The 15,002-nt window shown below is 47.6% G+C and overlaps 1 protein-coding gene across 1 annotated transcript in view; it reads right to left on the bottom strand.

Moving 5' to 3' along the window:
* Nucleotides 1-5,835: 5,835 nt before the first annotated feature.
* Nucleotides 5,836-15,002, bottom strand: part of Fam189a2 (family with sequence similarity 189 member A2) — a 64,197-nt gene continuing 55,030 nt past the window's right edge. Inside the window, exons 7-11 of the mRNA XM_041661472.1 lie at nucleotides 14,083-14,212; nucleotides 13,885-13,963; nucleotides 12,372-12,524; nucleotides 9,671-9,963; nucleotides 5,836-6,673 (exon numbers count right to left, since the gene is read on the bottom strand). Coding sequence (XP_041517406.1) covers nucleotides 6,467-6,673; nucleotides 9,671-9,963; nucleotides 12,372-12,524; nucleotides 13,885-13,963; nucleotides 14,083-14,212 — 862 coding nt within the window. The 3' untranslated portion in view covers nucleotides 5,836-6,466. The remainder of the gene's footprint in view (nucleotides 6,674-9,670; nucleotides 9,964-12,371; nucleotides 12,525-13,884; nucleotides 13,964-14,082; nucleotides 14,213-15,002) is intronic.

Raw genomic sequence — 15,002 nt, 5'->3', positions numbered from 1 at the left:
GATTAGGGTCACTCTAACACAAAGATCCACACATTTTGAGCCTTGTGCAATGTGTCCCCCAAACCTATTCCAACCCTTACCCATTTAAAAAAGAATACACAACACCGTTCGTGGCTGGCCTGCCTATGGGGTGGTCTCCTGTGGCTCTGGAGTAGCCTAGTGTGCTCTCCTGGAGTAAACATCCACATTCCCTTCACTGCAGACCTAGGCTATGCACCTTCTAATTTACATGACACAAAGGTCCTGCATGGCTGAAGACCTGGCCAGAGAAACAAATAACTGTAAAAGGGTTGGATTACCAAATTATGAAAAAGACAAGGAGGAACCTTAAATGTCTGTTTCTTTCTTGCTGAAAGGAGTTGGTTGGAAAGGCTACAGGCTCACGACTGCTGCCCTACCAGGCATTATGGAAGCCACTTTTACTAAAAAGCGCCGACTCCTTACCTGAGCCCACGGGGTAACTGAACCAGAACGAAAGCCTGGCGTCTCCACCTGCATTTTGTGCCCATCTCCTTTACTTTGGGTCAAATTCCTGCTAGTAAGCTTGCCCGACAGGTGCCTCCTCAGCCTGAGTGCCTGAAAGCTGAGACACCTACCTTACCTCATTCCTCTTTAAAGCTAGAACGCCAAGTCCTGGCCCTAACCCTGCAGCACCTTGGCCTCCAGGGACAATAGACCCTGGTAGGCAGGACAGAGCACACACAAAATGAGGGCAAGGATACAGATCTCCTTAGCAGAACCAGACTGGGCCCTCTGACAACACCCTCTATTGACAACTTTGGAATCCCTTGAAGGTCAGAAGCTGAGGCCAAACCCTGTCTAAGACTGCTTAGATATGCAAACCTCTTGCCTCCTGCCGCAGTCATCCTCAGCTTGGCCCGAAACTCACATCAATACCCCAAGGCCAATTTGGGGTCACCCAACCTCTTATCTTCTGGCCTCCCCAATGGCCTCCCTCTGTTTTTCATCACTTCCTGTTTCTTTAATTGGTGTGTGGGGATGGACGTCTGAGCTTGCCCTGTAGGGACTGCTAGATTCAGGGGCCTTTTTTTGCCCTACAACTTCAGTAAAACAATCATTTGAACACTGGCTTCTTTGAGCATAACATGGTCATCCCATCGCCATACTAGCGTAGAGAAGGCTACTTTAGCTGGAAGCCATTAACCACTGCAACTAAATAAGAAAAACAATACAGTGACCGCCAAGTCGATGTAGACCTGAACTGGAGGGTTAACTGAAGGAGACCCCAGGGTGCAGCCTTCAGGAAGGAGGTCGTCGTCTATAATGGGGTGAGACTATGTATTGGTGTTTAGGGACACCCATGTTTTTGTAAATTAATTTATTGGCTCACCATACTGGATTTGAGTAGAATCCTTGCTTTGGTCCATTGTTGGTACCTTATCTGAGATGACCAGACTGGCTTGCTCATGTCACCTCAGGAAATGTTAACACAGGAATTGTATGGCATTCCAGAAAGGCCAAAATTATGGAGACAGCAAAAGATTATGCCTTTTGGGAGTCACAGGAGAAATGAATTAATACTCAGAATAAAAAGGGTTTCCAGACAGATGAACCACTAGGTGTGGTACTATACTGGTGGACACATGGCACACAACTGTCTGTACCCTTAAGATATAGACAAAAAGTAAACTCATGTGCACCTCTGTCTTGACCTGCATGGCTTATGGAATGAAGAAACCACAGACACACACCTAGAAAGGCTGAGATAGGGTGTGCTGTACTCTCTCATGGAGACACAGCACAGCCCAGAAACTCAGCTCTTATTGTAAGGCACGGAGGAGGGGAGCTCGTGGTACACAGCTGAACAAGGAGGAAGGTTTATTATACACACATACGGAGGCAGGCTAGTTCATCGTGAAAGGCATTCTCTAGGAGAGCACTCTCAGGTTTGTCCAGGAGGATGCTGCAGCTGACAGTTTCTGCACACACTGGCTTTAGCTAACAGTCATTCACAACACCCGTAATTTAGATCAGGGAAGGCTTTTCATTCCTCTGCTCCTGACCCAGCGAAGGCTTTGCTGTTTCCATGGGTCTGAGGCACTGGGGTCCTTGACGATAATGCACACTCCCTCCGGACATCATTCTGTACCCACACACATGGACTTGGGTGGTAAGTATGGGTCCATTGTGATTAATGTACCATTCAGGTGGGGGATGGTGATTATAAGGGTAGCTCTGCCTGTGCTGGACAGAGGACAGTGAAGACTATTTGTTCCAATCAATTTCCAGTGAGCCTAAACATACTTGAAAAAATAAATCTCTTTAATGAGAAATGGGCTACACTATACATGCCTTTTTATTGCTGTTACTTTATCTTTTTAAGCCAGTTTACCATCATTTACAAAAGTTTTTAGTCCATGACAGACATGGGGAAAGGAGCTATTCTTTTATCCCAAAATGAGCCGCTATGTCCTAAACAAAAAACTCTGGTCCCAAAGTGGAAACTGCTGGGCTCTCACCTCTGCTGCACAATTAATACTGTGCCTCAGTTTCCCCACTTGCCAACTGAGCAGAGACAGCAAGCAGATTCCACCAGTTAGGCCTTCCGCAAATGTCTGGTTCCTCTGGCAAAGGAAAGCAGGCAGGCAGCCGGAATTTGGAGCCTCCTCCCCAAAACCTCACCAGGCAGGAAAGCAAGCCTTCGGGGAACTGCCAGCTGGACATGCCTGAGCTCGTCTTCGTGAAGTGCAAAAGCTTGGCAAAGTCCTCCTCTCTGGCCTCGGACACCAAGACATAGAGCTTGCCGGAACATTCTGAAAGAGCAACCCCTGTCCCAGTTTATCCTGTGCCAATCTCACAAAGTGGTCACCGTGTTCTTACTCACGGAAGCAGAGCCAACCGTGATGTACAGTGTTCTAGCCAGCCAGATATCCTGAATGGCATTTACTTCACTAATGCCGCCTTTGATGTTTCTATGCTCAGGGATCACAGCTCTGGTATCATTCTGAGGTCACATTTGAAATCCTTCGTCCCTACCCCTGGATCCCTTTAATGCAAAACAGCCTACCCTATACACATTCAGTTAACACATGAGCACATATCACATTGTTAAAACTTCAGTATGTGAGAGTATTTATTTACACACACACACACACACACACACACACAGCAGGGAAATGAATGGTATTACTTCTAAGTAACCCCAAGATAAATATTCATAAACTATTGTAGCCTCATCAATAATTGAAATATTACAGAGAAGGCAGAGGTCAAGGAAAAGACTGAAGTCTTCCCCCGCAGCTTCGGGTTCTAGAATTCCGAGAGACATTTTGGCTGCAGAGGCAATTCTGATAAACTGAAGCAACCCTCTGCCTGCTGCTCTCAGGCATTTCATGTCTTTTTCCCCTGGCTTGCAGCTAGCAACCACCTGTTCAGGACAGGCTGTGGTGGAATATTTAACTACATAAAGATGTGTTACATTTGTTTATGTTGCAGAATATTACTTTAACTATGTGAAGGTGTGTTACATTTGTTTATGTTGCAGAATATTACTTTAACTATGTGAAGGTGTGTTACATTTGTTTATGCTGCATTTGTTTAATTATGTAAAGATGGGTCACATTTGTTTCAACTTGCCTGCCTAAGGCCCCTGATTGGTCTAATAAAAAGCCCACCATCCAATAGCTAAGCAGGAGAGAGGTAGGTGGGGCTGGCAGGCAGAGGGAATAAGTAGGAGGAGAACTATAGGCTCAAGAGAGAAACAGAAAAGAGGATGAGGGAGAAAGAGGCAGATATGCCCAGGGCCAGAAGCCAGGCAGCCAACAGATAGCCAGCCATGAGAAGCCGTGAAAGTAAAATACACAGAAAGGAAGAAAAGTAAAAAAGCCCCAAGGCAAAATGTAGATAAAGAGAAATAAGTTAAAGTTATACGAGCTAGTGGGACAAGCATACGATAAGGCTGAGCATTCATAACTAATAAGAAGTCTCCATGTCATGATTTGGGAGCTGGTCGGTGCTCCCCCCCCATGCCAAAAAAAAAAAAAAGCTGCTACAGACGGCCAGGGAAATCTTCATACCACACCTCAAAGGCTCACGCTCCTGATGTCTAGCTGGCTACAGTCCACCCTGAGCCTCTGACACCTTTTGTGAGCTCAGTGGTGGTCATCAGAGGCAACCAGCAAGGGATTTGGGAAAGGAGTCAGAAAGAGGAGCAGCTAGGGAGGACAGTGGAGTGGGGGCTGGACAGAGGGTGTGTGAGTAAGGTCTGGCCACACACGGGGCAGGGCAGCACCTCCTCTCCTCAACTCTGGTAAGCAGAGAGCTCCTAAAGAAGACCGCTGAGGTGGACGCTCAGGGAAGCAGCAACACTCAGCCGCGTGTACAGTCTGTCCTGTGAACAAGCCGTCTGCAGTGATGCCAGAGACCCCTGCTGCAGAGACTCACAAGAAGGACAGGATCTCGACCGTGGGCAGCAGACCAGCCCCAGGTGACAAGCTACCACGTGACAATGAGGACTTCTAGGGAAGCCAGAAGATGTGTGCCTCACTCAGGGTGGGGCAGAGGTAGTAAGAACAGAAATTGCCCTCTTGGAAGTCACTGTCACTCTCCACTCAGGTGGCTCACTCGGGCACAGTCAGCCAGACCCAGCCTTGTCATGGCCCTTCATTTCTAGATGTTTCCACAGCCCACTTCCCACCACAGTTCAGTGACCCCTGGGCTCAATCCAGTTCTCACTCTGGCATGAGGGGCAGATGTGGAGCCAGGGGAGGAGGGTGGGAGTTCCATGAGCCAAGCGGGAAGCTCAACAATGTTCTTACAGAAAGGGGACACACAAGTACTGCTCCCTGGGAAGTGGAGACAGGGATGGGTGGCTGAGTTCGACCACCTTCCTGTGAATGTCAGCTCTGCCCCTTGGCTTCTGTGTGACCTTGGCAAGTTACACAATATTATTATCCTATAAAATGGAGACGAGACAGTAGCAGCTCCCACCCAACAGGCTGTCATGAGCATCAAATAAGAATTTAACAACCTCATCACAGTACTGAGGGGGGCCCAGAAAGAATCAGTGCGCAGCTCCCAGGCAGCCTTAGTCCAGCCCCTTGCTTTCTCTCCTATCTATATTAACTCTTTCCCGAGTAGCATGGTGATCTTTTAAAAATCCGGTTAATCTTATCTTTCTTGTGGTAGAAACATCCACGGTTTCTTACTGTTAGCATAGAACACGGTTTGCCCGGCTCCCATCCAACTATCCTTCGGTACACATCTGTGGTCACTAGTCTGCTCGGCCTTCTATCTCTGCCTGGAACGAAGGAATACCTGGTCCTCAAAGTCATGACCAGCTCAAATATCATTTCCTCAAAGATGTTTCCCCTAACTCCCCTCTTACTTCTTAGCACTAATCCTATCAGTAATTGCTTTATTGATTTTCTGTTCAGGGCCGCGCTAGAATGCAGGTCCACGGCGCCACTCAGCCTAGTATTTTTAAAATCCAGCGCAGGGCTTGTCTAATGTGTTGTTAACTGTGACTTTCAGGTATTGTGGAAATCAAACTAGTTTGGTGGGCCTTAGAGCACTCTGAACACCACATCCCCAAACGCCAAACCCCCTAAGACAGTGGTTCTCGACCTGTGGGTCGTGACTCTGATAAACGTCTAGCTCCAAAACAAATATCTTCCATTATGATTCGTAACAGTAACAAAATTACAGTTATGAAGTAGCAACAGAAATAATGTTATAGTTAGGGATCAGCACAACGTGAGGAACTGTGTTAAGGGGTCGCAGCATTAGGAAGGGTGAGAACCACTGCTCTATGGGTTAAGGCCTTGTACAACTGAGTGCACACAAATCCTCCACACGGAGCCCAGAGTTCCAAAGCCAACACTTTATTCTTGCTTCCCCCTTAAGTGTTCTAGTTTGCAAGCCTGAATAAACGGAATCAACCATAGCCCTCCCCCTTAATGCCCTTCATGAAAAATCACCGCTTAGCAGGTCTCCTATCCTTCCTAAAGACGGGCTTGGAGGGTAACCCTGAGGAGGCCGGAGGACTGCAGTCACATGAGGTTAATCATCGTGTCTCCTGCCAGCTCCTCTCACCGAGCAAGCGGCCAGAGGCCGCAGGCAGCTATAAATAGCCCAGCAGCTCTCCCCTTACAGCAAGGGAATGAACTTGACATCAACAAGAGCCATAAGGGGTGAGGCAGGCAAAGACTCTTGAGCCTGCTTTTGGCTCACCCCGTGCATGCCCCGATGGGGATGCTGCAAGATGCAGCAGACAGAGGCTCCCTGCCTTCACTTCCAACTGGGAGCACACAGACAGGGAGGGACCTACTTCACCCGAGTTCACCTCAGTGCCCTTGTCAGCAAAAACAGGAGCCAAAGAGCAGGAATAAGTATTCTCCCAAGGACCCCTGTTTTCAGGTTCCCAGGGGGACCCTCAGCTCCCAGACAGTAAACAGCACTGAGGAAGGACATCCTTCCTTTGGACTGGCTTTCCTTGCCACTCAGTTCACAGGACAGTCTCTCGAATGACGCCTATGAGGCTGTGTGGCCGCTCAGCTTCCGCTCGCTGCTGGGGCCTCCGCTCAGATCTAGGCCTTCCTGCCAGGGAGAAGGTGCTCAGATCTCCACAGCTGCGCAGGTGCAGCAGGCCCGGCTGTCTCCTCAAGGTCAGCACATGGGCCTGGGAAGTGCTGGGCTGTGGTGGGGCCATTATCTTTGGGAAAAGAAGAGAAGGAAAGAGGTTAGCCTCACTGGACTGACCTTCTGACCCAGCCCCTGTGACTGTCTGTGGGTTTTAATGCTTAGGTGCTTTAGAACAGAAAGGGGTGTTTTCCAAAATAGAATCTACTTAGAATTCTAAAAATGTTTTAAATTTTTTTTTGGGTTTTTTTTTTTTTTTTTTAGACAGGGTTTCTCTGTGGTTTTGGAGCCTGTCCTGGAACTAGCTCTTGTAGACCAGGCTGGTCTCAAACTCACAGAGATCCGCCTGCCTCTGCCTCCTAAGTGCTGGGATTAAAGGCGTGCACCACCACCGCCTGGCTCTAACAATGTTTTAGACTTTGCCTCTTCGGTAAGGTTTTGAAGAAATTCTAATTTTTTATTGTTTCAGCTGTACACAAGCCATTTATAATGGCTCAATGCTACTTTCTGGTTTTATTTTCAACATAGTTCTCTTGATATTTCTGCAGTATGCTGTGTTCCAAGTCAGTGACTCCTAGTGGCAAAGAGGGATGTTGGTAGTGAAGCTTGTTCAGAATATCAAGTCCCACCTGCCACCTACTCTGACAGTGTACATGGAAGCTTGGTGTGATGTGTGTGTGTGTGTGTGTGTGTGTGTGTGTGTGTGTACATGCATGTGTGGAGTACACTCTGAGTGTGTAGGACAGAGACATTCAGTGTCTTCCTCTACCAATCTCCACCTTATTTTTTTGGAGAGAGTCTCTCACTGTACCTGATGCTGGCTATTTTGGTTAGACTGGGTAACCAATGAGCCCCCAGGATCTGCCAAAGTTATAGGCTGGTGCCACTATGCCTTGTTTTTATGTAGATATTGAGGATCCAAACACTGGTCCCCAGGCATGCACAGCAAACAGTTCTGCCCACTGAGCCATCTCCCCAGCTCCAAGCTTGGGATTTTTTAACAAGAAGCAGATGGTCCCAACACAGAAGTACTGGTCTGGATCAGGTAAAGAGTTTATAAAATGTCAGTTAAGAGGAGCGATGCTTCAGATGGATCTGATCCCTCGAATAAACTGCATAAAAAGCAGGGCACTGTCTGTGAAAGCCGGAGAACAGCCCTGCTGCCGGGCCTGTCTTTAATGTGCCACATAACTTTAAACACATAACTGTATGACTTCTCCAGATTGCAGAAATACAGACTATTTCTCACCCAACTAGGACCGATGAGGGAGGACTGGCCAGCTGACAGATCTGTGCAAAATTGAACTGTCTTGTCGCTATGGTGTGCAACACTGTTAGTGCCTTGGGAAAGAACCAGGAGTCTCACTGCCAACGAACCTCACAGGACAAGCATCCCAAAGCCATGCTGTTTCAGTCTGATTTTTCAAGGTCATTAAACATTCAATACCCACAAAAGCTGTGACGTTAAACTTTTTTAACACTCTGTTAATTATATTCACCTATAAGGCCTGTTCCTGACTCCTAATTAAGAAGACAATTGACTGTACTCTTTATCAAATTTGACTATTATAAGACAAGTGTTATTTTTTTTTTAACTGGGGGTGAATAAAATGGATCTAAAGAAAGTGTGAAAAGCTGAGTAGAGTTGGAAATAAAATATACTCTTTCATTGCCCTTGCCTCCTTTTGACTGGGGAGCGATGTGGCACTGATACCCCATGTGGGGTTCAGAAGTAAAAGCCCTCAGCTGGTGACCCAGAATCTGTAACAATAGCCTCTGTACTCAAACTTCCAACTAATCTAGGGCAAAAGATGCAGTAAACAGGAGCTTGCTAGTGCCTGTTTTTCCTGCACACCAGAGCTAACTTTTAGGGACAGAGACTGGAGAGAATGGCAGACCGAGCGCCTGGTGGACTTTCTGCCATTGAGAAACAATGTCAAATGCTTGCTCCTTTTTGGGGGCTCTGAGGCTAGGCAGGGGAAGAGACAGGAATGACAGTGGGAGCATCTCAGAGATGGCAGCCTGACCCGGAGCCACTGACTGACCACTCTTGAAGAGCGAGCTGCAGGAGGGTATGGAAGCCAAGTCTCCTCCTCTAATCAGATCGTTCTTTTCCATGGGCTCCTGGGGAACTGGGAGAGGCTCTGACTTTAAATTTTGGTATATAAATGAATGAACAAATGGATGGATGGATGGATGGATGGATGGGGCCAGTGAGTGGAAAGGAGGAGCAGAAAGGAAAGTGAAGAGGTAAAGTGTTCAAATTCACCTGGAATGGTGAAGTAGTGATTACACCGAAAACCAGCCCAACTCAGCATAAGCCACGTTTGTTGGGCACTCTGAGGGCAAAGGCACAGAGCAGGTAACACTGGGCATTGCGGTGTACTGTGTCCACAGCATCTACCCCACTGACCCAGAAGAATGAGTAAATAGCCAAACGGTAACAGCAGCTCCCAGAGGGGTAAAGAGACGGTTCTTGCTGGGAGGAAATTCCACTTACCTGAAGATACAGGGCTGGAGACTACCCCGCCTAACCCTCCCCTTTAAAGACGGGAAACCCAAGGCCCAAATGGATTCCATCCATGCCTAGCTTTGTCTTTTCCCAGGGCGGCTCCAGTTAAGGAGCCTTTTACTTTTTAATCTATGGAACGAAAGGTATTCATTCCTCTAAGTCCTGTCAGATAACTTGTCTGGCCCAGAAACTCATAGGCACCTGAACAGCTGCTAGAACCTTGCCAATCTTGAGAGTCTGTCATCATCTTTAAGGGCGGAGAAAACACCACATCCTGGGCTGCCCCCCCCCACTGAGGAAATCATAAACGGGGTGAACTCCGTAGTGCCCAGATCTGTTGCTTTCTACCATGCACGGTTCTGCCTTCCAGAAAATGGGGTTCTGTTCCCTTGGCCAAGACACTGCGGGAAAGGAACAAAGCCCAGAAGGAAAGCTCTGTAGTTTCCTCTCTTGTGACATAACCCCCACCCCCAGGTCCCGAGAGACTGGAATCACGGACTTCAGCCACCGTAGACACCGGTTATTGGGAGCACGCCCTGATATTTATCATAACAGTACCTGTTCTAGGAAGCCGGCACTTGTGATGGCTTCCTCCATGTGCTCCTCATCAGACTTCAGAACGGATTTTATGTTCTCTACAAGTTCATGGATGTCCGGAGTCATGCTGCAGGAGGACTGCTCCAGGAACCTGGCCACTAGCAGTTTGGTGTCTATGTAAGACCCGTAATCTATCAAAGAGCGGGGTCTGCCTCGTGACGCCCTTGGCCGCACACCTCTCCGCAGAGTCAGCCCAGCCAGCTCTAGCCTCCTGTCTGTCTGAGTTGCAGCTTCGCAGCTGAGCACTGGGGCAGCTGTGAACAGGGGTAAATAACGAGTTACCATCGGCCAAGCCCCCTCTCAACACCAGCCGTAACGTCCGGTGTAGACCACGACATCTGGCAGGTATCCGAGGCCATGCATGTATGTCTCACCTTCATCTTGAAGAAGGAAAGGAAGGAAGGACAATGAAACCTACACAAGCCCTATTGTGTGAAGCATACTTCCAATAGGCTATGTCCTGAGATGCTGGACCACAGCACATAAACATTCCCAAGGTGAAGACAGATGACACAGCACGGAATTCATGGGTGCAAGCCACAGTGGAGTGTGTTTCGTGGGGGTACGGCAAGAAGATAGGAATGGATGGATGGCCAAGCAGAAGAAACATGGCGGACCAAAAAAAAAGAAGGTCGGGGATATAGAAGATACAGAATGGTCAAAGAGAGGAGGGGCTGATGGGAGACTTGTAGGATGGGCAGAATGTTTCGTGCCACGGTACCTCTGTCCTGAACATCCTCAAGGGCACTGTACTGACTTCTATTACCAAGGCTCACACCACAGTTAGGAGGCAGACCTATGGTTATTACATAAAACGAGGGTGCAGAAAGTTACATCACTCCAGAAGGCAAGAGAAGGTCTAAAAATCCACTGCAGGTTCTAATTTCCGAAGGTGCCTCCATCGATAAAAGTATAAAGACTGGCAGGAAGCTGCTTCACCATGAATGGGGTGAAGAAACGAATCCTCAGATCTGATCGCCGTATGTCCAGAAGCCACCATCAGCCTTCAGCGCACACAACTGTCAACCTGGATCTGTAAAGGCCTCATAAGTGGGGATTTAGATATTGAGGGAAGCAGGAAGCAGAGGGAGGAAGGGCAGGTGGAGGAAAGGAAGGCTTCCTTTTCCTCTGGAGAAAGGTAACAGGAGTTCTGAACCAGGGGTAGAACTGTCCTTCCAGCTTGCCAAGAGCATGTTATAGACAACGTGTCTTCCAAACACCCAGAAACACAGGCTAAAGCTGTGGGGTGACTGAGTGGGGTTCACACTCTCTCACTGAAGGCAACTTGGGGCCTTCCCCAACAAAATAAACCAAAGGGGTAGATAATGTCCCTTCCTCCACAGGCCTGCAGAAGGGAAAGGGGGTCAAGGAAGGATTCCATTTGCTGTGCCAACAGTGAAGTGCTCCTGGAAGCTGGAACACAGCCAGCTCGAAGACTCAACTTGCCAGGTAGGATACAGGAGATCCACAATGAAGGTGGGTTTGGAACCAGAGGCCAGGCTGCCAAGCCTACTGGTTTGCAGAGGCTCACAGCTAGTCTCAGGAGGTGGGGCTTCCTTCCCTCCTGGAAGCTGCTGCAGAGACAAGAGAAGTGTCCTCTGTGGCTTCCATATGGTCAGTCCAGAGCTGTGACAAATGACACTCACTGTCAGAGGGACAGAGAGACCACAAGGGCCAGACAGAACCCAAGAGAGCAAGGTTAGAGGAGATCCAATTACCTGCACAGAGTTCCCGAAGAGCAGAGACTAACTGCGAGACTAATTCCCCAAAGAGGCCCTGCTGGCTGAATTTTACAAAAGCTGTTCACTTTATTCCTCTGTTTTCTTTATTTTTATATACTGTTCTCTAAAGAGAGGTGTTTATAGACATTAAGGTATTCATATAGTCAAAAAAGGCTCAGCGGTATTATTTTGAAAATTTCAAATTATTCAACTTCTATTTATACTCAAGCAAACCCCAAAACAAAGAGGGAGGGAGATAAAATGCGTGAACGTGTTTTACTATATATCCAAAGTTTTAAAAACATGGTGAGATCTCAATAATTAAGACTACTCAAACACAGTAAAAAAAAAAAAAAAAAAAAAAAAGTAACACAAGATCATGGAGCCAAAGAGTAAAGACATATGCCCCTTGACTGGTTCTCGCAGGCTGCCAGCAGCTAGCAATCAAGATTGCTTTACATAGTAATCTTGCAGTTATGCCCAGCACAGCAACATGTACAACCAAATGCTATTGCCAATGACTTCAGGAACACACTCTACCAGCCTAAAACAAAGTTCCGGGGCTGGTAAAATGGCTCCTCCGCTAAAGGCACTTGCCTCCCACATGGTGGTCTACCCACGAGGTAGAAGGGAACTGGCCCATACAGGTTGTTTCTCCATCCTCCATCCATGTGCCATCGTGCACCCACCCTCCCTTGGAACACACAAATGAATGATTCTTTTCTAATTTTAAAGACATACCACATGTATTTTCCAAATGTGAAACGTAGAACATCGTATTTTCCCGTGGCCTCTTAACCTCCCTCAAGACACCGTTTAAATTTGCCGGGCTCTCAGCTAGCGAGAGCCACCTGATCGGACCTGGCCCCTCCGACCAAGACTTAGCACCAATCAAATAAACACAGTAGTCTATCTACCAAAGACCTGGGGAATGACATCACCTCTCTCCTCTGACTGGTGAAGCAAAGGGTCGCTCTTCGACCTTGTCCTCAGAGGTGGGAGGGCCCGCCGGCTTCTGGGAGGTTGCACCAGGTTGGAAAGAGGAGTTGGTGCAGGTGTGTTTTCTTCACCAGCTGTGTTAGGAAGAACCCCACCTGATTTAAAAATAAAAATAAAAGAAACACGTTATTTCAACAGCTGCAGCCTTCAAAATGTTGGCCAGGAAACACCTGCGGGCCCAAACCTGCCAAGGCAACAGTAATAAAATTAATAACATTTATTTAGGCTGGTGGCCCAGTCAGTTTTTCATTCCCAGCACCATGGCAAAACCTTCATCTCCAGGTCACCCTGCTGCACTTAAAACAAGCAAACATGGACAACTATAAAACCAAAGGGAAAAGTTAAGAAGCCATGCGAGCACACCAGTTTGGTTTGTTCCCTAGCGGTGTTCAGAATCTTTCTCACTGGGGCATCCTGATGCAGCCTCCAGGAGCACCTGAGCTTCTCACAGCACCTGGCTCTTCAGGGAGGCACTACCTACATGGGTGGGGAGGGTGCTACCCAAAGCTAGCAGATGCCCATCTGCCTGGCCCAAGGGACACCCAGGTTGGGACACTCTCAACAGTCCAGCAAAGGAGCCAGCGGCTGTAAAATGAAGCAGAAAATCACACTAGATCTGGATGGTCCCTGCTCAGGAAACGCAGCTACATCAACTGGAAAGCTGAGGTTCTGGCCGGAAAAGTCCTTGTTGTAAATAAATAAGAACCACAAGCATGCTTAAGGGGGAGAAAATGCTGTTTTATAATCCTTCCTAAGGTAGGGTTGTAGCTCAGTGGCAGGGGCCCAGTCTGCCCCCTCCCAAGGGTAAGGGGAACAGAAAGACGCTCCGAGAGCACTGCTGAGAAGCTGCCTGCATCAGAAATGGCAGAAAGTCGATCCATTAGTAATTGTCATCTGCAGCTTGGTGCCAGTGGGCAGTTCTCTAGGCCATCTAAAACCTCCCCAAAGACAGAAAGCTGGGACAACTGTGTCCTTGAATTACAAGCATAGATGTAAATTGACTCTCGCATGGGCCACAGGGCTAAAAAATTCTAATTGTCTGGGCAGTAAAAGCCTTGGCTGTAAATGACAGGGCGAACACACACGGCAAGACATGAAACTTGTGTTCCTTCGAAGGAGCCCAGCTCGTTTCCACAGAACAAAAACATAGATGAAGAAACACAGGAATCATAAATTAACCTCTACTCTAGTCCCTGGGTTCCTAAGGATAGCGTGCTTATTCACAAGAGATTTTGTGTTTATCTTTATTTCACTATATTTTTTCTTCTTCCCGTTCACATTTTAGGTCTTACTTCTAAGCCCTAAGCGTTGATAGGATTCGGGCCCTGACAAGAGGATGTGGGCTGAATCATTTGCTCCAAGAATACCTTACCTCCATCAAAATACTGGTCAGAACATGGAATCGATGTTCTAATCTACTGATTTATGACTTGGGGCAGTGAAGACATGCACTACCTTGAGTTGTTTGTGGGCAAACTGGCTCCAGTTGGCTCGCAGCAGCTTCTGGTCCTTCTGGCATTTGGAATGAAGACTCCTATATCACAAAGGAAGAGAGAAAGATATTTATTGTTTTTATGATGTTCAAGTCACTGCTCAGAGGACCCCAATAAACTCCTCAGATGATGGAAGGGCACCTGTTTCCTCTAGACATACCTGCTCCTGGTCGATCTGGCTCACCACAGCTTCATACGGAGGTGGGGGATCCAAAGGGCAGAACACTTCCACACCCTTGATCCGTGCTCCATAGATATGTGGCAGTGGGATGACGTCAGGACCAACCATCCTAGAAAAAGCACCTGGGCATCAGGAGGTGCGCTCTGCACACTAGCCCCTACAAATGGACCCTCTGCCTTTGCCCCTGGGCTGGGAGGAAAACCACTCACGGTGGCTCAGTCCAGAAGAGGACTAGCCATCCAAGCTGTCTGTAGGGTGTCCTTAGGCAAGTGACAGAGTATAAAATTAAATGCCTTTTTTTTCTTTTAAGTACACCAGTGAAAACACAAACAATAGTCCATAGCAACAGAAAACATGGGTGACCGCCAGGCTCTGGGGGAAGGGGACTGGGGGCTGACTGTTTATGCTTGGTGTTTCCTTAGAACGAGAAAGAGGTAGTGGTTGCACAATGCGGTGGATACACTGAAGACCACTGAGTCATAACAGTCAAAGCAGCTAAGGATGAGAGACATCTTGGTTCTCTCCTGCATTAGTCTACAGAAAATGCTGCTTGCCTTGGTTTCCTTAATGTCTGATTCATGAGAGGACTTCACTGCTAATTATTTAAGAGGAATTCATTTCAAACAAAAGTTGACCAATGCCACAGCTTAAAGCCAAAACAGGCGCCAACAGAAAGAACCACAAAGTGACTCCCACATCTTCCTCAGGAAGGTATTCCACACTCCCGGGCTAATGATGCGCTGTGCCAGGTGTGAGGGACTAGGTAAAATTTAAAAACAGAGTCATAGGAATGACAGTGAAAGAGGTGGATTTCTCTTTCTCTCTTAACTTGATCTAGCAAATGTGGCTGAGTTGACAAAAAAAAAAAAATCTGCATTCCTTTGGAATGTAGACACCCC

Source organism: Microtus oregoni, unplaced genomic scaffold (genome assembly GCF_018167655.1).
Source record: "Microtus oregoni isolate MIOR12 unplaced genomic scaffold, Mior012 000012F_ref0000307, whole genome shotgun sequence".
Lineage (NCBI taxonomy): Eukaryota > Metazoa > Chordata > Mammalia > Rodentia > Cricetidae > Microtus > Microtus oregoni.
Note: the sequence above shows the minus strand (reverse complement) of the source record. Positions and strands in the feature narration are given on the sequence as shown.